The 24,716-nt window shown below is 40.5% G+C and overlaps 2 protein-coding genes and 1 long non-coding RNA gene across 9 annotated transcripts in view; 1 reads left to right on the top strand and 2 right to left on the bottom strand.

The window, feature by feature from the left end:
• The window catches only part of Cap-H2 (Chromosome associated protein H2), a 123,825-nt gene that overhangs the window by 5,227 nt on the left and 93,882 nt on the right, over nucleotides 1-24,716 (top strand). The gene's annotated exons all lie outside the window — the stretch shown is intronic.
• LOC108362613 (uncharacterized) lies at nucleotides 2,458-15,071 on the bottom strand. The gene is made up of 3 exons (XR_001847494.1): nucleotides 14,908-15,071; nucleotides 6,262-6,269; nucleotides 2,458-2,468 (listed from the first exon to the last, which is right to left on the bottom strand). It is a non-coding gene; the product is annotated as an uncharacterized LOC108362613 (long non-coding RNA).
• Nucleotides 22,589-24,716, bottom strand: part of LOC108362612 (uncharacterized) — a 3,923-nt gene continuing 1,795 nt past the window's right edge. The window contains exons 2-3 of one of the 2 annotated variants that reach the window (XM_017615667.1): nucleotides 22,794-23,350; nucleotides 22,674-22,722 (exon numbers count right to left, since the gene is read on the bottom strand). In XM_017615667.1, coding sequence (XP_017471156.1) covers nucleotides 22,714-22,722; nucleotides 22,794-23,350 — 566 coding nt within the window. In that variant the 3' untranslated portion in view covers nucleotides 22,674-22,713. Of the gene's footprint in view, nucleotides 23,351-24,716 lie in introns of both variants that reach the window. The other variant, XM_017615666.1, reaches the window with a different exon arrangement.

Here is a 24,716-nt window from a genome sequence, read left to right as displayed (position 1 = left end):
ATTGTCGTATGGCGATTTCGGCAGGTTGTGGGAGATCGCGATTGAAGTTTGGATGGCAATTTCTCAAAAACGCGAAGATAAATTTTCTCCAAAGTCTGAAAATGTTACTAGTTCATAAAATTTTTAAATTATTTAATTTTCAATGTTTATTGTTAACTAGTTTTGAGTATATCGATGGCTGAGTAGAAGATCGACCTATCTCGGCAGCCAGTTCGAAAACGCCCTATCTCAGAAAATTTTTGAACAACGCTCTATCTCAGAAAACTTTTCAAGAACGACCCACTTCAGAATTTGATTGAAAAACGCCCTATCTCAGCTGTCGATTCAGAATCGCCCTATCTCAGCTTATTTTCAATGTATTTTCGTTTGAGATAGGGCGTTTTTGAACCGAATTCTGAGATAGGGTGTTTTTCAATAAAATTCTGAAATAAGTCATTTTTCAATTAAATTCTGAAGTATGGCGTTCTTGAAAAGTTTTCTGAGATAGGGCGTTTTTGAACTGGCTGCCGAGATAGGTCGATCTTCCACTCAGCCATCGATATTAAAATTTTGTCGTAAGCGTCATTTGTCCACAATTTGGCAGCCACTTTGTATGAAATACGACAAAATGTGATCAAAATTTCTACTAAATTAACGACACCTTTTACTCAATATCTCGGAAACTAAAGGAGATATCCAATAATGGAGAACGCCATTTTTAAGATATTGATTAGTTTAATATGACTGCATCACTAACTAAATTTTTACTAAATTATCGAAAAAATTGTAGTCAATATCTCGGAAACTAAAGGAGATATCTAAAAATTGATAACACCAATCGAAAGATCTTGTTTAAAAATATATAACTGCTTCTAGAACTAAAAATCGTCAAAATTGCGCTTGCGACAACTTTTACCCAGGCGACGATATGTACATATATTTTTACACATACATGTGTATGTAAAGTTGCATAACAAGCCAATTAACTCAATTATTTTTTCTTTTGTTTCGTTAACTCCGTTAAATTAACTGATTTTAGGAATTAATACATTTATTTGTAATTTTTAATGGAATCGGCATCGGCATCGGCCGAATATTTCCCCGTATGCCGATTAATCGGCTTCGGCATCGGTACCTGAAAAAATATTGGAATCGGTCGCTAGAGCTAAAATTGCGATTCCAGGGTATTTTGCATCGCTAAAAATCTCAAACTTTCGCTAAAACTAGTTAAAAATTGGCGACTAGAAATAATTGCTGCTAAAAAAATGTATCAACAAATCACAGCCAATTTTCATGTTGTTGTTGGTTTAAACTACTCAACTAATAGACTCAACTATATAGAAAAAACTTTGTAATTAAAAAGGAAAATGGAAAACTGCAACAGAAAAGTGACAAAATAACCAAAATTTATGCTTGTACTATGTTTTGAAGGGCTCGATTATAACTATATTGATATTCTTAAACTAAAGAAACAAAAATATTTCTGCGTGTTGTTTGGCAGATATGCCTTGAGCAGGGATTTCTATCATACTGTCTTCATAAAACACTTTCATATAACTCTCCTCCAATATTATCTAAAATAAAAATGATAATGCTGCTTTGTGACACATTTACTTAAAAATCTTGCCTACTGACACAGGTAACATTCTGAAAGGGATACGGACTTTCTTGCTTTTTTTGCGAAGGCTGTTCCTTAATGTTCTTTGCGAATATTACTTATTTATTACAATTTTACAAAATGTTAAACTTTGCCGCATAATCGCAAAGTTAATTTTTAATTTGCAAATAACTAGGTCACACAAATAAATATTGATTAGTGATATTATTTGCAAACAAGTGCAAGACGTTGCTATTAGGTTTATTTTCTTTTTCATGGTCATCTCATTGTCTTTTTATAAACAAGACGGGGGCATTTTCAGCTTTATTTTCTTTTTTGATGGTCATGTGATTGCCTTTTTATAATCAGGAAATATTGAAAAAGAAGTTTTCACCGTCATATAAACAGTGTGTTAGGTATTTTCAATTTATTTTTATTTGCAAATAGCTAAAGAATAAACCTAGTATTTATTTCCATTATTTATCATCATTGAAATGGAAACAAATTTTGACAGCTGCTGTTGCTGCACAGCGACACTTGCGGCTAAGGATAAGGTACTAAAATTTAGGCTAGGCAATTTTTAGCGACAGGGAGGATAGAATCGCAATTTTTGGAGATTGCCAAAAATTCGGATAAAATTTTAGCTTTAGCATTTTAGCGATAACGAAAGTTGGAATCCGGCTGCGGATAAAGTGAGTGAACAGCTTTTGACAGCTCGTAAAGCTAAAACTGCGATTACAGCGCATTTTGCATCGCTAAAAATCTATATTGTTTGCTTAAAAAAGTGTAAAACTGGCGACATGCACAAGTTGCTGCTAAAAAAATTTAGGCAACAATTCAGAGCTAATATTTATTTATTTATTTGATTTCTATTGTTCGTTTAACTACTCAACTATATCAAAAAACCATGTAATTAATTATGATTGTTCCGCTTATTTGACGAGCTTTATTGAAAAAAATAAATATTTAAATGGTTTTGTATAATGAATAATTATGGTATTATCAAAATTCTTAAATAAAAGAGAAATTATTTACTACATGTCGTCTCACAGATATGCCTTGAGGAGAGTTTCCAATCTAACTGCTTCATAAAACACTTCATTTTCTCTAAAGGTTTCATTATTCCCAAATTCTCTTCCGATATTATTTATACTTAGAATGCAAGGTGGTTTGTGACACATTTACCCCTACTGACCGCTGGTAGCTTCCTGAGAAGAATACAGATTTTCTTGACTAACTAATTTATTGAAAGAATGTACGAAGCTCTATTCACCTTGAGCAAAAATTCTCGAAGTTACAATACGTTGAGTCACTGAAGGATTTACACCTTTTGCGCAGGCTGTTCATTAAATGGCTTTGTGAATCGGACCGAATATTTTTTAAAGTACTATTGGTTACGCTACAGGATAAGAAATGTAATCCAAAATGAGCCCGCTATTTTTTTTTAATTTTTAATTTAACTTTTTATCCCCATTAAAATGGAATGTTTACAATCATTAAAATTCAAACAAAATTTGATAGTTGCCGTTACTGCGTAGCGGCCGGATAAAAAACTAAAATTTAGGCTATCGAAATGTTTGGAGATCGCCAAAAGTTCGAAAAAAACTTTAGCTTTAGCATTTTAGTACTTAAGCGATAGCGAATCTTGGAATCCGTGTGCAGGATTAGGGGCAGCAGCAGCAGCTCGTCCGATATAACAATAGTTAGCAGTGTGCTGACAAACAGCATAACGTGGCGAACTATGCTGACGTTAGCTTCGGACTATCGGTGGACAAAGCCCAACGTCGAGTGACCAGAAGGCTGTGAGGTGTGAACTTCCACATCTTGTTAATATCATGAGGGACAGTCTAGCACAGTCCGACATTCCTGAGATGTGGTAGAGGGCCCGGGTTATATTTATCCCGAAGGTTGGTAAGAGGGATCATCGTCTTGCAAAATCATTCAGACATATAAGCTATAAGTCTCGCCTCTTTAATCCTGAAAGTAATGGAGAAGATTATTGTTCAGATCGGGTAGATCAACAGACAAAGCTCTGAACGCTCTGACCACGGAAATACGTGATTGTTCGTTCGAGGGAGCATTCGACAATACATGCCATAGAGATGTCGCATAGCAAACGTAACGAGAAACGTAATGTCCAGCCAACTATCCGCAGTCGGTAACAGCGTAGTTCAATTACAAACGACAAAATCGTGCCCGCAAGGAGGGTGCTATCTCCTCTCCTGTGGAGCTTAGTAGTGGACGAACTGCCACAAATACTCACTGATGAGGGAGTTCGCTGCCAAGAATACGCGGACGACATAGTGATTTTTGTCAGAGGGAAGTTCCAAAGTACCCTCTGCGACATCGTCCAAAGAGGACTTAATCTAGCTAAGAGGTGGTGTGCGGATGTAGGTTTGAATATAAATCTATCAAAGATGGCTATAGTCCCCATTACTAAGAAAAGGACCTTCAAGGGGATAAGGAACTTAACATTGGAGGGAGCCACGGTCGGCGTCGCCACAGAAGTGAAGCACCTGAGACTTATCCTCGATTTCAAACTCCTGTGGAGGACTCATGTCGAAGCGCCCACGTCCAGGGCTACGAGAGTGCTGATGGTGTGTAAACGTCCAGTGGATAAATCATCGGGTTGTACATCAAGGATTCTTATATGGAGGTACACCATGATAGTAAGACCAGTAGTAACCTATGGGGAGGTGGCTTGGCTTCCAGGACTATTCTAGCAGCGGTGAGGCTAAGATTCAACGCCTGGCGTGTGTTTCCATTACGGAGGCAATGCGCACATGTCCGACGTCTGCGCTGGAGGTAATGCTGGAACTTGATCTACTCCATCTATCAGTCGAACAAGCAACAAAGCGGACTATCCTTAATTTCGCGAGAGAGGGGTTTGGCAAAGGTAAGGTTTTGTCTTCCAGGAACAGAGACATGGAGAGACACGTCCAGGCGAGCACTTTAAAGTCGTACACGGATGGCTCTAAAACTTCTGAAGGGATAGCAGCAGGTGTTTATGGCCCTAGACCGAAGCTTTCGGTGCCCCTAGGAACCTCCGCATATTCCAAGCGGAAGTTCATGCCATCAGTCCGTGTGCGGAGATTAACTTTCTAAGGAAGTATCGAAGCGATAAAATCCTGATTTTAGCGATAGCCAGGCGGCACTCAAGGCTCCCTCATCCTTCGAGATCAAATAATGGTGATTCTGGAGTGTGTAGAGAGGCTTAATGCTCTGGCTGAGAATAATACCATCCACTTGCTACGATTTAGGAATCTGGTCTAGTGACCTATGTCGCTTCTGTGACGCTGCCAAGGATACTCCATTACACCTCCTTCATGGGTGTGAATCCGTCGCACGTAGAAGAGAGAGGAGCATAGGGCATTTACGGCTAAGAGAGGACCACATACACTCTCTACCCAGGAGTTCAATTTTTGATTTCTAGAGACTAGGGCTAGGTGAGGTACAGTGTGGAGCTGAGGCCACATTAGACCTACTGGTCGCAGTGCTCTATTCAACTATCTATCTATATATATACACTCGGATAAGTCGTGGCCTTAACCGAAACCGCCCTGTATGAGAACAGTCCTAGCAGCGTTGAATCTATCAAAGGCGTGTCACCGTATGCCACTCCACACGACTAGAAGGCATTAAGGCTTCCTCTCTCCCACAGGCACTCAAACGATAGTCAGCTAATTATCTGAGTGGTCGAAATTCGTTAGTTATTTTCAGAGATGAAATTTCTAAACCGAGAAGAATTAAACAGGTCGTCCCACAGGTGTGTCCTTTCCCACTTCTGCTTAATTACTATATCCCAAAGCTCCCTCAACCACCAGAAGGAGTTTCAATTATCTCTTAGGCTGACGATTGCTCGATGACAGCGTCCGGAAATGGAATTGTTGCCTTGTGCTCGAAAGTAAACATCTCCGAACTTTTTCGCTCCTTCACTGCAAGGAGTCTAACTGTCTCCCCTACGAAATCAGGGACATGAGGGAATTTACGTCGACGGCGAACCAATTGCGACAACCCCATTATACTCGGAGCTACCTTCAACAGTCAGCCCCCTTCCTCGGCGCTCACAACCGCAATTGTCAATAGTGAACATAGCCGCAACAAGGTCAAGTCGCTAGCTGGCAGAACGCGGTGGACGAAGTTACAGACCTGCCAAAACAAAGCACTCCGAACCGCCACGGGATGCCTTCTGATCCTAGTAGGGTGCTACAGGCGCTGGTACCCGAACAGACACCTGCTTGTTGCAGAGCCCCCGCCTAGGCACAACAGAAGACATATATACGAACTTACTGAAGCAGTCTAGATGTTCGTAAAATATCCTCTGGACCCAACAGCGTAACGACTGGCCATAAACGGCATTCACAGGGCAATCCCAAGATGGTCGGTTCTACGTTACCGGATTGACTCGGAGCACCCACTCCGACCAAGGACCATTACCCCAGCAGCAACCCCCAATTTTTTAGCACTGGGAGGATGACCTGCATAGACCAAAACCCCGGACCATGGACATGCAGTGTCTGCAACCGAAATATACACCACTCGTCCACCTCAGTCCGTTGCAACAGCTGCAATAACTGGTGTCATCTGAACCAACTCCCAGCACACAACCCCGGACATCCACTCAAAACAGATTGTTCTGCAGCGTCTGCAACAACCTGATCAGGCGATCATCGCGAATGGAGTACTGCTTTCACTGCAGCCTTCTGCTCTGCTACCACACAACCCCAATTGCCTGCACCTACGTCTGTGCCAATGCCAACGCCAGTGGTAATCCCACGACCGCGGCCACGGTTACACTCACACCGGCGCCAACACCGGTGACAACACCAGCGGTCGGACCACCCGCAACAAACACAACCGGCACAGCAAGCACTTCAGGCAGCGCGCCAGCACTCCCTCACCCCTCGAATAACCATCACCAGGCCCAACTCCATAAAATTATTGCAGTTCAATTGCAACGGACTACAAAGCAAGATCGCTGAGATAGTCAGCTTCATGAGGCGCAACAAAATCTCAGTCGCGGCGGTCCAGGAAACCAAACTCCACTCCGGCTCTAGCCTTCAGAGTCAGGATGAGTTCAACGTCATCCGAAGAGACCGCCCTCGCGGCGCCGGAGGCGGCATCGCCTTTATATTGCACAACGCGGTCCATTACCGGCTCATTACCCCCCGAATCGCCGCCAACGACACACTCATTGAGCACCAAGGTGTGGAAATCAAGTCGAGAGATACTGAGCTGGAAGTCGTCAACGTGTACATACCACCAGCCACCAGCTGCCCAGCAGGATACCGCCCGAACATAAGTGCGCTACTTTAAGGCGGAAACCGGGTAGTGCTAGGGGCTTTAAACGCGCACCACGAACTATGGCACTCTAACCTGGGAAACGACCAGCGGGGTACACTAATCGCAGAACAAATTGACGACTCAACGTTTTGCACTGTAAACGACGATGCCCCCACCAGGGTCGCGAGTGACTGCTACAGCTTGCCAGATATCACTATAGCAAGCGGGGGTTAGCAACCAGTGCTCGCGCTCGCTTCAGACCACCTGCCTATAGTAGTCGCGATAGACCACCCAAGAGATTTTGTCACATCCGAAGACCGTACGTATATGAACACCAAGAAGGCCAACTGGGACGGTTTTACGGAACACACGGACCGCAAATTCAGTGCTCTTCCACCACCAACATGCGCGCTCGAAGCTGAGCGCAAACTCCGCCGGATCATCAACGCAGCAGCCGCCCGCTTCATACCAGCCGGTAGGATCGCCAAAATCCGCCCGGGCTTTCCAACTGAAGCGGCGGGACTCGCAGACGTGCGTGATCGAATCCGCCAGTCTAATCCTGGTNGTCCATTACCGGCTCATTACCCCCCGAATCGCCGCCAACGACACACTCATTGAGCACCAAGGTGTGGAAATCAAGTCGAGAGATACTGAGCTGGAAGTCGTCAACGTGTACATACCACCAGCCACCAGCTGCCCAGCAGGATACCGCCCGAACATAAGTGCGCTACTTTAAGGCGGAAACCGGGTAGTGCTAGGGGCTTTAAACGCGCACCACGAACTATGGCACTCTAACCTGGGAAACGACCAGCGGGGTACACTAATCGCAGAACAAATTGACGACTCAACGTTTTGCACTGTAAACGACGATGCCCCCACCAGGGTCGCGAGTGACTGCTACAGCTTGCCAGATATCACTATAGCAAGCGGGGGTTAGCAACCAGTGCTCGCGCTCGCTTCAGACCACCTGCCTATAGTAGTCGCGATAGACCACCCAAGAGATTTTGNCTGATAAATTGCATTGGTTAGCAACCAGTGCTCGCGCTCGCTTCAGACCACCTGCCTATAGTAGTCGCGATAGACCACCCAAGAGATTTTGTCACATCCGAAGACCGTACGTATATGAACACCAAGAAGGCCAACTGGGACGGTTTTACGGAACACACGGACCGCAAATTCAGTGCTCTTCCACCACCAACATGCGCGCTCGAAGCTGAGCGCAAACTCCGCCGGATCATCAACGCAGCAGCCGCCCGCTTCATACCAGCCGGTAGGATCGCCAAAATCCGCCCGGGCTTTCCAACTGAAGCGGCGGGACTCGCAGACGTGCGTGATCGAATCCGCCAGTCTAATCCTGGTGATCCCCGTATCAGGGATCTCAACAAGGACATTAACAAACTGGTTAACGAACACAAGCGGAAAACGTGGAATGAGCACCTCAAGACCTGCAATCTCCAGCGGAGCTAGCAAACTGTGGACGACAGTAAAATCTCTCTCCCATCCGACGAAACGCAAGGACAACGTTGCCTTTACATTTGGCGATACCACCACGTCGGACCCACAGACGTGCGCGCGCTTTTTCAGCCGACAGTTTATTGCACACCCGGAGAGACAAAACCCGCCGCAGCATGCTACGTAAAGCACACAAACTCCGCTGCGAGCACACTAACGTGCTTTACACTAAAAGAGATGCAGGTAGCTGTAAAGAACTCCAAAGCATCCAAGGCGTTAGGCCCTGACGGAATTTCGATGCAGATGCTGGAAAAACTAGGACCAGTGGGAATCGAGTACAGCACAACTTTCACTGTCCACCCTGATCATCCCTGAGATGTGGAAAATGGGTAGAATGATTCCCCTCCTTAAGCCAGGTAAGAAGGCGGACGCAGGAGACTCTTACCGGCCAATCTCCCTCCTATCCCCAAAATTCCGCAAAATGCACAGCACGACCACTGCATTAAACGCCATCACCACACAGATAAGCGAGGGTCTGAACCAACGTCGACCCTGTGATAGGACGGTCCTAGTCGCGGTGGACCTCTCGAAGGCCTTCGACACGGTAAACCACGCGACCCTTTGCCAAGACGTCCTGAACTCGTCGCTTTCGGATCGGAAGAAGCGGTGGATCTGTGTGGACGCCAATCATCGGTCGAATTCCGAAACGCCAAGTCCAAGCCGCGTAGGATTAAATAGGGGGTCCCCCAAGGCGGCGTACTCTACCCGACACTGTTCAACCTCTACATGGCGAAACTCCCTCTGCCGCCAGCAGGAGTTAACTTGGTGAGCTAAGCCGATGATTGCACGATTATGGCGACGGGCCCCAATATTGACAGCCTGTGAGGGAAAATCAGCGACTATCTCACCGGACAAAGGAAGTTAGGCTAAGGCTGAAGGTTTACGTCGATGGCAACAAAATACCGACGGTCAACCACCCCAAAATCTTGGAAGATACGTTCGACAGCCTATTCACCTTTTCTGCGCACGCCTCAGCCACTTGCGAAAAGATGCGAGCTAGGAACAAAGTCCTCAAGTCACTAGCCGGCAGCACTTGGGGAGCCGACAAAGAAACCCTACTCACTACGTACAAAGCAGTCGGCCGGTCGGTGGCAAACTACGCATCGCCAGTGTGGACGGCGGGTACCAGCGATACACAGTGGAGAAACCTACAAACATGCCAGAATGCAGCTCTACGTACGGCTACAGGCTGCCATCTCATGTCGTCCGAGCATCACCTCCACCAAGAAAGCCAGATGCTGGCGGTGAAAGAGCACAACACGTTGCTATCGAAGCAGTTCCTCGTAGGATGTCACCGTGGAAATCACGCCAATAACGCCCTGCTTCGAAATGAACCGCCTCCCCGACATGTCAGACGTCACCTGCACGGCTGGAAATCCGACGTTGAGCCGTGCGTAGACCACCCATTCGACGCAGAGAAATACAGAGCGGCGCTTAACCACCTACACACCGATGCAGTCAGGTCGAGTCTTAGTACCAGAAACGACAACAACGTTCTAGGGTGTCGACCGCCACCCATCAACATCGACGAAGCTGAACTGCCAAGAGAGACCAGGTGCACCCTAGCACAACTCTGTTCTGGGTGGTGCCACAGACTAAACAGCTATCTCTCTCGGCTGAACCCAGAAGTGGCAGACACATGCCCTGCATGCGGGCAATGTCCACACAACACCCAACACCTCTTCGCATGCGCCTCTAACCCCACGATCCTGACACCAGAAGCACTATGGACCGCGCCTATAGACGCCGCCCGCTTTCTCAGCCATAGGCTTGTCGAGTCAGAGGACGAAGACGACCCTTGACGAAACCCCGGGGGGTTGAATACTGCTGCTACAACAACAACAACAGGGAGTTGGTCTCAACTTACACCAACTCTGGTCTTGTGAATGCCGTTTTGGAAACACAGTCATCTGATGCGGACGAGATAGAACTTCGCTTATCTCGGGAGATTCGTACCTCCATAGCCAAGCCAAACTTCGCTCTGGATGTTGCCCAATGAATGCCCGGCATGCGGAAAGTCCCCTCATGACTCGGCACACCTCTTCGCATGCTCTCTAAACCCAGCTCAGTTAACGCCCCTCTTCTGGTCCAACCCTGTCGGAGTGGCACACTACTTGGGCCTCTTGTTAGTTGAGCTTGATTTCAACGACTGAGCGGCAAGTCGATCAAGGCACGGCCAAGTAAGCCACTACAGCAACAACCATAGTATTTTTGCGAAGAACACCTTTCCGCACTACTAAAAAGAGGGTTATCAGTCCAACTCGGGCTACGTCATCCACAGTATTTTTTCGCAGAACACTTCGATACTTACAAAAAAACTGAATTTTTCAAACCGAATGTATTTATAAATTAGTCTTTGGAAATTTGAAATCTTTATTTTAAATTAAAGTTTAATAGTTTGACTACACATGTATGCTAAAATTTCTTGATTTCAGTAACGCGTTTGGACCCAAAATCACGGTACAAGTAACTGAGCAGTACCCTTTAATTTTTCTATCTTAAAATAAATATTCGTTATACTTGATATTTCCACAGATCTTGCAATTGAAGCAAGTTATCGGCTAAATACATTTAGGAAATAATCAAGTACTGGGTACCCAATTAAGTATTTGGATGTCACTGATTACCGCGAATGGTAGTATTTGCATGTGTGCTTAGGCTGTGTGCGATTTAACCTAAATTTTAGTACCTAAACAAATAATTCACTGGAAATTTTCAGCACTGCTACATAGAGCTGGATGAAACATCGATGTTTTTTTTCAAAATTTGAGAACTAGTTTAGCCTTTCACTTAGTAAATTTGCACGATTGAAGTAGGGCGTTCTTGAAAAGTTTTCTGAGATAGGGCGTTTTTGAACTGGCTTCCGAGATAGGTCGATCTTCCACTCAGCCATCGATATGCTTATACATATATAAATGAGGCATGATTAATAAAAGGTTTGCTCAGAAAACAGCTTTCTCGCTCCCTCTTGAAAAAATCGGCTCTTTTAGCCAGGCACCGTGTGTGTGTATGCAACCTTTTGGAAGGGAGTATCCAAACTCTAATGTCACTCGTGAGGAAACCTTTAATTATTGAATCATGCAAATGAGGTACGTTTTTAAAGTGTTTTAAATATTAAGATTTTTGCTGACTTATGAATAATTGCTTAATTTTACCTTTTTGCGCGCCAAATAAATGTAGGTTTGCAATTTGCAAAAACATCGATGTTTTACTGCACAATTTAGGAAATGCGAGTTCGTTTGACAACCCAAATTTGTGGGGCCAAGGCGAATTTATACAAGGTGGTGTTGATGGCGAATTTAGATTTTCGCCGCAGTACTTTTTAATGTCAAAATGGTGTGTTTGTTGTAAAAAGAATTCTCCTTGTTTACAACAAACACATCATTTTGACATTAGGAAGTACCGCGGCGAAAATCTAAATTCGCTATCAACGCCACCTTGTATAAATTCGCCTTGTTGTTGGGCATAAGTATAAAGTAATAAAAAAAGAAAAGTAGGCTTGGTCCTCCTTCTTCCCTCTTCTAGTGGTATAAAAAATGTTTGGCGCAAATTAATAGGGGGTGGTAAATGTGGAAGTTTAATGTTTTGAAAAGCTTATATTTCGAAAATTGTTGAATTGATTTTCAAAATGTGAATATGCTTGTAAAGGCAATTGTTCGCTTAACCGCTCGCCCAAATATNGTAAAGTATCTTCTAGTGGTATAAAAAATGTTTGGCGCAAATTAATAGGGGGTGGTAAATGTGGAAGTTTAATGTTTTGAAAAGCTTATATTTCGAAAATTGTTGAATTGATTTTCAAAATGTGAATATGCTTGTAAAGGCAATTGTTCGCTTAACCGCTCGCCCAAATATATTTAACAGTTCAATTTAGGCTGAAAAATATGCTCGAAAAAAAGTCATTGTGATTTCGTTTCTACCAAAAAATTTTGGGTATTGATTGCCTCTTTCTCAATTCATGTTAGATTTTAAATTAAAGGCAAAGGGTGAGAAAATTGTGTGTTCGTTTCTTAAAGTGTCATACTTGTAAGGCAAAAAAGGCACATTCTCTGCCCTGTGAAGCTTTCTCAGGGGAGATGGTTGCCCTGAAAATCAGATGGTTGTTTAAAACGACAATACTATGAAATGAGTTCGCTAGACAAGGACAAGAAGGCAAAAACATGCCTTTTTACAGGGTTCAGTGTAATATCAAACATATTTTGCACCGGGAAAGGGCAACATTTTTTGGAAGAAACGAAAACACCATAAATTGTTCCTATTCATTGCATTACATACACTTTCCAGTGATTTACAATTATTCTCTATTTAGGTAGCAATTTAGACGTACTCGCACACAGCCTTAATAATTAAATGTGTTCAATTATTTTCACAGCACTAAATGATGATTATTTTTATTATTGTGGCGTAATAATATTTATTTCAAGTGTTATTGAGCTTTATACAACTATTTGTCAATAGGAAAAATAGAAAAAAAAACAACTAAGTCTAAGCGGTAGAAGTTATAGCTGCTATATCGGAGATCAGACTCCTTTGTCTAGACATAGGCAGGAATCGAACACACATCATCGATGTGCAAAGCCAGCAACGCCAACCCTAAGCAATGCACATCACGTAAACTCTTGTTGCTGATCCACCGTCTGATACAATGGCTGAGCGTGAAATAGTTCGTATTTAATTTATTTAATGTAAACATGGTAGGTTTACTGATTATTTGATTGAAACCCATTCATATGGTTGCCGCTATACAAAACAATGGAAAAAGCGTATCTGTTTGTGAATGACTACCTTAACTTTTATTGATTTATTCTATTTTGGCCTGGAAAATTTATCAGTATAAGCATGCTCTTTCTATTATAATATTGCATAGAACGCAAACAAACAGTAGCAAACGTTTCGGTATTGTTTAGTTTCGCTAATACAAGGCAACGAAACATAACCGATTCAAAGCACTCGGAAATATTTTAGGTTCTTTCCCGTACAACCCGGAACGAATCCTGTAATTAGAGAGTAAGCGACAAATTTGCTCTCAAAAATGGAAAAATGTCCACAAGTACGCTGATTCACGTGGTTTTTGTTGTTGGCACTTAAATCAAACCAGAGTACGAAAGTAAACTGTACAATTCCCATTTGCTCATCGATCATCATATCTTTTGTGGTTTTTTACAGTTTTGTACATAGTCAGAAACAAATTGTAAGATTCACTGTCATTTTCCCCAACGAGAAACGTTTGCTTTTCGTTTGTGACAATTGTACCATAGGGTACGTTTTATATGTATGCAAACGTTGAAATTACGTGAAAAATATTTTTTTCTGTAAATTTTCATATCCAATTCAATTAAAAAAACATTTTTATTTTTTTTTATTCATTGCAGCCATTCGTTTTTGTTTAGTTATTACATATGTGTACATACATACATATATTTTTCCCTGCACGATTCATTTCGTTTGTTATTTCGTCTGTAACTACTAAACTACTATCGCCAAAGTGAACTCAGCCGTTTTGTTTTCGTATTGTACCGAACTGTTGAAGTAATAAACGAAACGAAATAGTAACGTACAATATAGTTTATTTTCGTACCCTGGTGCAAACACTTGGTAATTGAATTTTGGTTTCACAAATTTGATTGTTATATTAAAAAAGCATATAAAGATTGAAAATACATGTAAACATAGAACAGCTGATATGCCCGTTACCCGGAGAAAAAGTCCGGGCTATTTCGGGCGAGAAGAATAAGACACTTACCATCCAATACGTTCTAATTTTCGCTCTCTATTACCCATTTTATGAGTACGGGAATGACTTCTGAGCAGTTTTGGGCGCCCGCGGGATCCCGTGTTGCGTACGGGAAAGAACTTTATGCGAGCGGTAACTTTACTCTGCTGAAGTAAGCAAAACAATTTAATGCAGAGAAATAGGGAAACAAACGAAACAATAAGTTAAAGTGAAAGTACATACCATCCATTGCGACAGCGTCACCGCCACCGTCACCATCACCGTCAACGGTGCTTATGCGTCAAGTTACACACAATTCGTTTGACATTGCGCTTGACTCTTTGCAAAATTTGCATTTTACTTTTTCACTTCTTCTATTAGGGTTTCCTCATTATTTTTTACATTTCGTTTTTGTATAAATATTAAAATTTTCACAAACTGGAAAAATTTACGTTCAAACATGTAAACAAAACACTGAATAGTTGTCATTTGACGCAATCGCATAAGCAAAATTGAGAGTTGAGCTAATTTGTGCGGCACCGTCACTGTCAGCTTGTTCACGTAACTTACTTCATACAAATACACCGAATCAGCTTTTTTGACAACTGCCGGTGACGGTGACGGCGACGCAATGCGTGTTATGTACTTTCACTTTTAGTGCATATAACACGAAACAAAACCATTCGTTTACTGATCTCTTGGAATAACTATATATATCGCAGGTGAATAATATACAGAATTATTTCCAAATTTCAATTTTGTGGGAAACGCAAACAAAGTTTGATCAGTTCATACAATTGGTATACCAAAAGACAGATAGAAAGACAAATATCGTTGGCTTAGTTCGCAAACGTGCTAAGTCCACTTTTTATGTAAATTGAGATTGTGATGCAGTAAGATAGCATAACTGAAAATACATCATTACCAAAAAAGAAAATTACCGTAATGTCGTTTTTACTTGTTGTTATGCATTGGTCCGCAAATGTGCTAAGTCCAAAAAAATCAAAAAAATATATATACACGTCTGTCCGTGTACACTCGTGTAACTCGAGATATCTCAACGAAATTTGGTATGTTGGTTGCCCTTTATCCAAGGTAAGTTGGTATTAAAAATGGGCGAATCTGAATGTAACCACGCCCATTTCCGATATAAAGGTATTTTCTAACGATGCAAAAACTACGATATTTCAGTAAATATTGGATGCAAATTGTTCAAAATTAGTATGTGAAGTAGATTTTTTGTAAAAAAATATTATTGTGCAATTTTTGGAAAATGGGCGTGACCCCGCCCACCAATTATGAAATGCTGCATCTCAGTAGCCCATTCACCAAACTCGGTACGAGCCTTATTTAGGGTCTAGCTAAGAAATCTGTTGAAAATCTAATTCACTTAAAATCGATGATCGCGATAACCACTCAGCAGAAAATTATATTATGATACATTTTTGGATAATGGGCATGGCGCCGCCCACTTATGACCACAAATTTGTAACTCGGTAACCGATTTATCAATTTCTACCAAACTCTGTGAACTTAATAAACCTAGTACGGAAAAGCAATTCGTTGAAAATTATTCAAATCGGACCAAAATTACATTCGCTTCCCGTATATCTAACGATAAATTTCAGATCTCCTAATCTCTTAACAATAATTAAGACTGCGTGACACCGCCCAATTTATGACTACAAGGTGTATTTTGGTAGCCACTTTAGCGATTTCTACTAAACGTGGTTCAATTATTTCATTGAGTTTAACTCAAGATATTATCGAAAACGTTTGAAATCTGGAAAAAGACCCTGCTTACGACAGTATTTGATACCTGGGCCGGGTTTACCTCTTACTTTATTTTTGTTAATAGCAATGAAATAAAACTGTATTACGTTATAATTCATTTTAAAACAATAAAATATATTTAAAGTAAACAATTAAATCTTTTAACAATAAAAAATAATGGAAAAAAGGTTGATAGAAAATGTGGACTTACCACATTAAAAGAATAAAATCTTAAAGAGAAAATGTAGTAAGTCCTAAAAGGGCCTATAAGTCTGCAACAGCTTTATTTTGAAATTGGCCCATTATTGGTACTAAAACAAGACGAACTAAGGAAACTGCATTTACAGATTAGAAAAATATTGACAACAAAAAAAGTTAGACGGTTTTCTGTCCCTCCTGAAAAATAAAAAAAAATGGACTTAGCACGTTTGCGAACTAAGCCAACGATATACTTCAATCGGTAATACCACGGTCGCAGATATCACATACAAATTTTGGTCCCGATTGTAGACGGTTAAGGCGTGTCGCGCAGGGGCCTAGTTCAGATTCCTTTATAGAGACTCAAAAAATTAAAATTATTATTAGGGATGTGCCGGATATAGATTTTGCCGGATAACCGGATTCCGGATATCCTGCAAAAAATAACATCCGGATTCGGATATCCGATCGGATATCCGGTAGACTGCTGCCCTTAATAAATTTCAAAATTTTTTTTTTGCCGGCTCGAGTTCACCTCGACCTCCGCACCGTTTCTGATGCTACAGAATTTACCACTTCGAAAACACAATTACGCACACATCTGTGCGATGCTATCGCAGTGAAAAATGGCATCTTATAAACAAACATAAAACAATCTTCATCAAATTCTTTGCTTTTGAACAATCAAGATGTTTTGTTTTCTTACTTTAATTTTTGTTTAAATTATACAGAATCCGCCTTTTCGTTTCCGAACGCGTAGGTCTGCAATTTCGGCACGACGAAATGAAGAGCTGTGAATGTTCAAAATAAATAGTTGCGGCATTGTTGTAATTTTTTCGGAACAGATTCGCACCGTCAGAATCGCACATGTGTGTTGATGCCTTATATGGACCTTACATGGTCACATTGTTTGATCAAACTGTCTTCTGTGTAATTAGATGGTTTAACTTACACGCTTCAAAAAACCATCAAATTTCTGTTTTTCGTTTTGGATGAAGTTGAAGAGAAGCTTAAGAAAGCTTTGTATTCATTTGTTAATACTAATACTAAGTCGTATTCTTTTTCTTATTCTGTTTTTATTTAAAAGTGTAATTAGATGGTTTGACTTAAACACGTCTAAAAACCCATAAAATTTCAGTTTTTGTTGAAGTTGTATCACCACAAAAAAGGTTTTGGAGATTTTTGAAATAATTTATTAGTTCTAAAATGAAGTCGAATTATTTTCTTTTCTTGCTCATTTCTTGTTTTTATTTAAATTTTCGGGCACTTGTTCTTTCAATTTGTTTATCAATTTGATCAAACAGCACTTTACACGGTCCACAGCACATGTCAAACGACTATCAAATTTGATGAAAGTCAAAACTAATATAAAAATTGTTAGCTTTGATTACTAATTAGATACTATTAAATTGGATTACAAAAATACAAAATCTGGGTTAAATTTCTAGATTGAATCTTCTATAATCGATATCCGGAATCCGACCGGATAACCAAAAAACGGCCGGATAGGGATATCTACCGGATACCCGGCACATCCCTAATTATTATTTTTTTTTTGCCAACTCATACCCAAAATCGATATTGCCGTATTTCATGATACAAAAAAGAAGGTGGTTTCATTACTATTTTTTGATTATAAAGCAGATTTTTGACATTTCTCCAAAAATTAACATTAAGCATAGCTTTGCCACATTGGAATTTTTTGAGAAGGGAGATTTTTTTTTTAATATTTGGGATTCAATACTAGAGTAAAAAAGGCAAGTTGATGTGATCGATAATCAAATTTCAACATTTTTCTCAAGCGTAAACATTACTTTTGAAGAATATCGATGTGCAGAGATGAGAAAATAATATAAAATCGAGTGTTTATACAATTATTTATTTTAAACCAAATAAACAATGAACATGTAACAAAACATTAATCTATGTTGTAATTTTCTTAATTTCTTTGCTGAAGCTTTGCATCAGTCCCCTTGCAGATATATGTATTTCGTGCTTTTGCACTCAAGAAATAAGCAGCTCAATTTTTAGTTTCTTGATTTAAAATTTGAAAAATTAGGTGTATATTTTTTCGGTATAGAACAATCCTAGGGGGTGAGAGTATTAAAATTCCGACTTTACTTTTTTTGACCACCCGAATGTACATGTCTTTATAATATTTTTTCGTCATATTTTACAGTAAGTTTTATATAAAAAATAAGTTGGTTCGCGAAACTCTTAGCAACAATTTTTGGATCGCCATCGCAACTTGCCGACGTGTGTTATGTATGTCGACACGTTGCAACGATGAAAATTGTTGCTAATGGGTTACAGAATGTTATGCATAAATGATTTGCCAAATCGTTTTAAATTCGCAACTCTTTGATGTTCGCATATGACGTTTAACTCTTATCTGTTGTACGGAATCTATCATTTTGTCATAATCTGCAGCTGGACCGGAATGCATTTGCGTATATCTCAATAAAAATTATTGCGAGAAGGTCTAGTAATATCATCGTCTTTAACTATAATAGAGACAATTCTATGATATCACGAAGCTCCGAAAATAAAGACTTACTTGGGCTTCCGTTTGAAAAGCACATCAAAATTATTTTGGATGATTGGCTGTGTAATAAACAAATTTAATAATAAATAATTTTTTGGCTGGGCAACATATTTACCGGTCTTTAATTTCACAGAAGATATTGGTCGCTTGTTTTGCAAATATTAAGATGTATGAAATTCAATTTTCTTTGTTGCTCAAATCGAACACAAATTTTTTTTAAATTTTGTAATTAATTTTTTTTTTTTACAAAAAAATTATTTTTGAGGATTAGGTATGGTAGCATAAAATGTCACCATCTGCTTAATTGTCATGGAGTTAATATGGCGCCCCAAATCTGACAATGAAACTACCTTCTTTTTTGTATCATGGCCGTAGTCGAAGATATCACATATAAATTTTGGTCCCCATTGGTGTCGGTTAAGGCGTGTCGTAATGGGGTCCAAGGCCAGATGCTCCATGGAGACTCAAAAAATTAAAAATATATATATATATTATAAATTCCAAGATTTCCTGGTGTGTTTAGTGATGGTTGAAGATTCTATTTTTTTCGCTAGAGAAAACAACGTTGTTCGCTTTATATCAAAACCGGAAGTGAAGTATCTTCCTTTCTTCTTTACTTTCTTTATTCTTTTTTTCAATTTGTTATTGTTCAGTGTTCAGTGCTGCCATAAGCAACAGGGCTGCCACAGTGTACATTTTACATTTTCTTTTATTTGTAATCTTACAACTCGGCCGACCTGACAATATGATCGGCCCGATCATGACTGACTTAAATTATTAACAATTTCTGATGCACTTTTTCTAATTCCGATACATTCTGGGCTGGTACTTGTTGCCATCTCCTGATTCGGTAGGCTTCAACCACTCCATCATATGGTAACTGAGTTAGCTGGCAGTTATCAATATCACGTATCACGTACCTATCATACACGGGAATCAACTTTTTGTTTGTACCACGACTGGTATCGACGTTTCTTATAACGACGTATTCACCTTCGTGGTAAGTTTTGGGCAAAGTCTTCTTTTGTGTCGACCTGTGAGCATCATATTCCTGTTTAGCCAGTATAAGATTAGAAGCGTTAGTGCGTATACGATCTAGGTCTCTATTACCGTCTGGACAAATTTTGTCTTGGAAATATTCGGTAAACTCGTCCACTATTATTCCACGTTGTTCGACACCAAACAGTAACCGACTTGGGGTATCTCGGCACGTACTGTGGATAGAGTTATTTATGGCGTATTCAATCTCAGTCAGTTTTTTAGTCCAATCGTCGTGGTTCAGGTCATTAGGTAATTTTCCCAACATCGACTTCAGAACCCGGTTGACCCTCTCCACTTGTCCGTTAGCCTGGGGTGATGCAACCGCTACTTTTACATGTTTTATATTCTTCTTTAACAAAAACTCAGTGAACTGTAGTGAGGTAAAATGTCCCCCTGTCGCTTATGACACGTCCCGGTCTACTGTAGTAGCTAAAGTATTTATCTAGGGCTGCGATAACTTCTCGAGTACTCGTGGAGTTTGTGGGGTATAGTTTTACAAATTTGGTAAATGCATCTATAACCACTAGAATATGCTTTCGTTTCGACTTTAATGATGGTAATGGTCCGAAATGATCGATGTGAATAGTATCGAACGGTAAAGGAATCTTAGGGATAGGGTACAGACTTCTCTCTCTTGCTTGGGGAGGATTGGCATACATAATGCACTTTAAACAGTTCCTAACAAACTTTTCCACCTTCGTGCGCATCTCTGGGAACCAATAGTAAAGGCTTAGTTTACTCAACGTCTTATCAACAGATAGGTGGGCCAATTTTTCGTGTATCAACTGTATTACATTAGATTCCATTTCATACGGCACATACAATGCGTTCTTACCGTCATGTTTCTTTTTATATATTAACCCATCGATTAAGTCGAAATCATTCAACTCTTCATTTTCGAGTCTTTTCCGCAGGGTTCTAATACTCTGATCACGCTCTTGAGCGACCTGAATACGGAACTCTACATCATCAGTATCTATAACAGCAGCTATCTCTCGTCTACTTAATGCATCGACATGACCCATTGACGCACCTCTTCGATGCTGTATCTTGTAGTTGTAATTTTCCAACTCTAAGGCCCATCTGGCTATTCGAGAATTCAATTGTCTTCTATCAAGGGTCATGGTTAGGGAGTTACAGTCTGTAACTATCGTGAATGGTATGCCTTCTAGGTAGGTGCGAAACCTTCTTAATGCATATATTATAGATAAGGTTTCTAGCTCAAAGCTGTGGTATTTACTCTCAGGACTTGAAGCAGTTTTAGAGAAATAAGAAATGGGATGCATTTTGCCGTCCTCCTGGCGTTGTAACAATACCGCCCCAAATCCAATACTACTAGCATCACAGTGTAGCTCAGTTACCTTTTCCGGGCTGTAAATGGCTAGGACTGGGCTTTTAACTAGTCTGGACTTTAATTCGGAGAAAGCGTCTTTGCATTTTTCGTCAAAATTAAATTGGACATTTCTTTTTAATAGATCTTGCAAGGGTTTGGCAATTCGTGAGAACGAAGGTACGAATCTTCTGAAGTAGGAGAATAACCCCAGACACGACTGCAGTTGTTTCGGATTCGTAGGAGTTGGAAAGTTCTTGATACTTCTGATATGAGAATCATTAGGTGCTATCCCCGAACGAGTTACCTTATATCCCAAGTAATCAATTTCTTGAAATGCAAATTTGCATTTTTTCAAGTTAAGCTTCAAGTTACGTAAAGTAATCCGATCTAACACCGTTTTTAACAATACAACATGATCTTCAAAGTTCTCAGTAGCAATAATTATGTCGTCCATATAAATAATGATCTTCCTCTCATTCAACATGTCTCGAAATATAATATTAATGAACCGTTGGAACACCGCGGGCGCATTTTTTAACCCGAAAGGCATTTTCAAATACTCAAATTGCCCGTTTGGGGTTACAAAGGCAGTAAACGGTATTGAATTTGGCGACATGTTGACTTGATGAAAACCACTCTTAAAATCTAACACAGAAAAAAAAACGTTTGTTTTGTAGGTACTCAATGCAGTCTTCAATTAATGGCAGTAGGTAATTATCCCTAACCGTCAATTTGTTCAGGGCCCGATAGTCTACACACATACGTGTTTTACCGTTCTTCTTCTTTACTAATACAATAGCTGAAGCATAGGGTGAGTCGCTTGGTTGAATTATTTGTTCTTTTAACAGTTCGTCTATAATTGTTTGTACTTCGTTACGTTCTGCATAAGATAAGCGGCGGGGGGCATGATGAAAGGGAAAGTCAGTTGTTAAATGAATCTTCATTTCGTACTCGAGGGGTTCAGGTTTAATATTAGATTTGAAGTAAGTGTCATCAATAACCTTTTTTAATCTATTGCGTTGTCCATTAGTGAGTATACAATCTATATCTATATCGTCCTGGTTATAAGAAACGTCAATACAAAAAATGTCAGGTACACAAGCGGCAGTTAAACCATCGGGATCGACATTACTATTTTTATCTACATTAGTGCAAAACTCGGCAGTTAAATTATCAGGATTTACATTAATATTTGAATCTACATTGGTGCGAAAACCGGCAATTAAGTCTTCGGGATTAACATCAATATTTGAATCTACATTGGTGCGAAAACCGGCAATTAAGTCTTCGGGATTAACATCAATATTTTTATCTACGTTGGTGCAAAACTCTGCAGTTAAATCAGAAGGATTTACATTAACTTTTTGTTTCGGTTGTAATTTTACAATGGCCGAGAATGTTTCGGAATCAGTTACAATTTTTTGTTCGTCAATCATATATGTCTTCATATTTCTTCCTATGTCTAATAATTTGGATTTTGTATATCCTTTTTTAGCGTACTTAAGTCTAATATGAAATTTGTGCAGAAAGTCACGTCCCATAATAACAGGTACTACCATATCTTCATCTGATATAACATTTAATTCAATTTTATTAATTCTGTTATTAAATTTTACAAGGCATTTAATTTTTGAAATAATATTTATTTGATTGCCCCCAATTCCTTTGTATTTGGGCGTGTTCGTATTTTGAAAATTCTTGTACTCGACCAGTTGTTTTGGGACCCGTGACCATCAATAAAACTAACCGGACTACCGGTATCAAATAAAGAAAAAACTTCTACAGAAAAAATCTTTGACTCTAGCTTGAATATAATACTCACAAAGTTATATGTATTTACATCGTAAGACTCATCGTCTCCGCCTTCCATTACTGATGCAACCTGCGTTTTTGGTTTGAGGATTTTTGCTGGATTCGGGCATGAGCGATGGTCATGGCCCATTCGCCAACAACGAAAGCAGGACCCGTCTGGTCTTAATGGGTAAGGGCAGTTGGGCTTGATATGCCCATCTCTCGAGCAGTTGTAACATTTTTGTTTGGCGTCCTCGACCGTCTTTGTAGCTTGCCGGCGTCCTGTTGTGGCCACCACGTCGCTCACCAAATATTTCCTCGCATACCTTCGAATTAATGTTTTTAGTTCGGCAAGGGTCCTGGCAGGTAGCAGCAAGTGTGCATTGGGCACAATGTTCCTTATTCCATCGATTACAAACTCGATTACCTCTTGTTCTTCCACCTTTGCCCGCTTTGCTATGGCCTGCATAGCTAGTACATAGCAGTGCAATGATTCTTTTTTCTTGTCCCAGCGCCGTTGTGCTAACATTTTATAAACTTCATTTCTGGTGACTGGTACACTAAACTCCATCTCTAGAGCTTTTTTAAGTGCTCCATAATTTAGAGCTTTTGTAGATGATAAGAAAACTTTAGCTGTACCGGTCAAACAACGGCGGAGTGCTACCAATCTGAAACGATCGTCTGCCCCTGACGCCTCAGTAACCTCCTCAAAATCTCGAATAAAATCCGTGATGGACATTGAGATGTCATCTCCGCTAAATTTTGGGAGTGCGTGCTCAATATCTCCATAATCTAATCGTCGTTGTTGTTGTGATGAGCCAGCACTGCCCCCCAAATCGTTGATTTCCTTCATTAGCCGCAACATTTCAACTCTTTTACGTAATGCAGTTAGTTCGTTATCGATATTGTTTATACCCGTGGCACCGGGATTGGCGGCAAGGTCAATCGTATTATTATTGTAGTTAGTGTCAACGGCGGTATCTACAAATGAGGCAGTAGCGGCAGTGGTGTCGGAGACAGCAGCAACGGTAGTGGCAGTGGTGACGGCAGCGGCAGTGGCGACGGCAGCGGCAGTGGTGACGGCAGAGGCATTGGTGACGGCAGTGGCGTTAGCGGCGGTGGTGACGGCAATGATATTGGTAACGGCAGCAGCGTTAGCGGCAGTGGTGGTGGCAATAGTATTGGTGGCGGCGGTGACGGCAGTAGCAGCGGTGGTAATAGTATCGGCAACGGCAGTAGAAATAGGGGTTGTAATAGCGTTTACAACGGCAGAAGTAGTGACCATTTCGGTGATTTCGGCAGCAGCGGCAGTATCTGCCTGGGAGGCAATTTCGGTTGAATCGGTGGTGATGGATATATTGCTTGCCCCATCTCCGACCACATCCCTTAAAAGACGGCGCAATTGGCCGATTGTGGCTGTATGAGGAGAATCCACGCCCAACTCGGTGAGCGATTTGATTATTTCGTCTCGAATATCGGCCATAATGTCAGAACTTGTGAAATATAATTTGATTTAATTGTAGTCTGGTCTTGAGCTCACACCTGATGTTATAAATTCCAAGATTTCCTGGTGTGTTTAGTGATGGTTGAAGATTCTATTTTTTTCGCTAGAGAAAACAACGTTGTTCGCTTTATATCAAAACCGGAGTGAAGTATCTTCCTTTCTTCTTTAGTTTCTTTATTCTTTTTTTCAATTTGTTATTGTTCAGTGTTCAGTGCTGCCATAAGCAACAGGGCTGCCACAGTGTGCATTTTACATTTTCTTTTATTTGTAATCTTACAATATATATATTTTTCATTTAATATCCAATATCTATACTACTAAAGTCGAAGATAATAACAATAATATTAGATTGGCGCTTAGTGTTAGTGTTTGGCCGAGCTTCTCCTCCGACTTGTGGCGTGCGCCTTATGTTGTCACACAAAGCGGAGGGACCTACAGTTTTACGCCGAC

The sequence above is a fragment of the Rhagoletis zephyria genome, unplaced genomic scaffold (genome assembly GCF_001687245.7).
Source record: "Rhagoletis zephyria isolate East Lansing unplaced genomic scaffold, Rhagoletis_zephyria_1.1 Rzeph_scaffold_01053, whole genome shotgun sequence".
Taxonomy (NCBI): domain Eukaryota; kingdom Metazoa; phylum Arthropoda; class Insecta; order Diptera; family Tephritidae; genus Rhagoletis; species Rhagoletis zephyria.
Note: the sequence above shows the minus strand (reverse complement) of the source record. Positions and strands in the feature narration are given on the sequence as shown.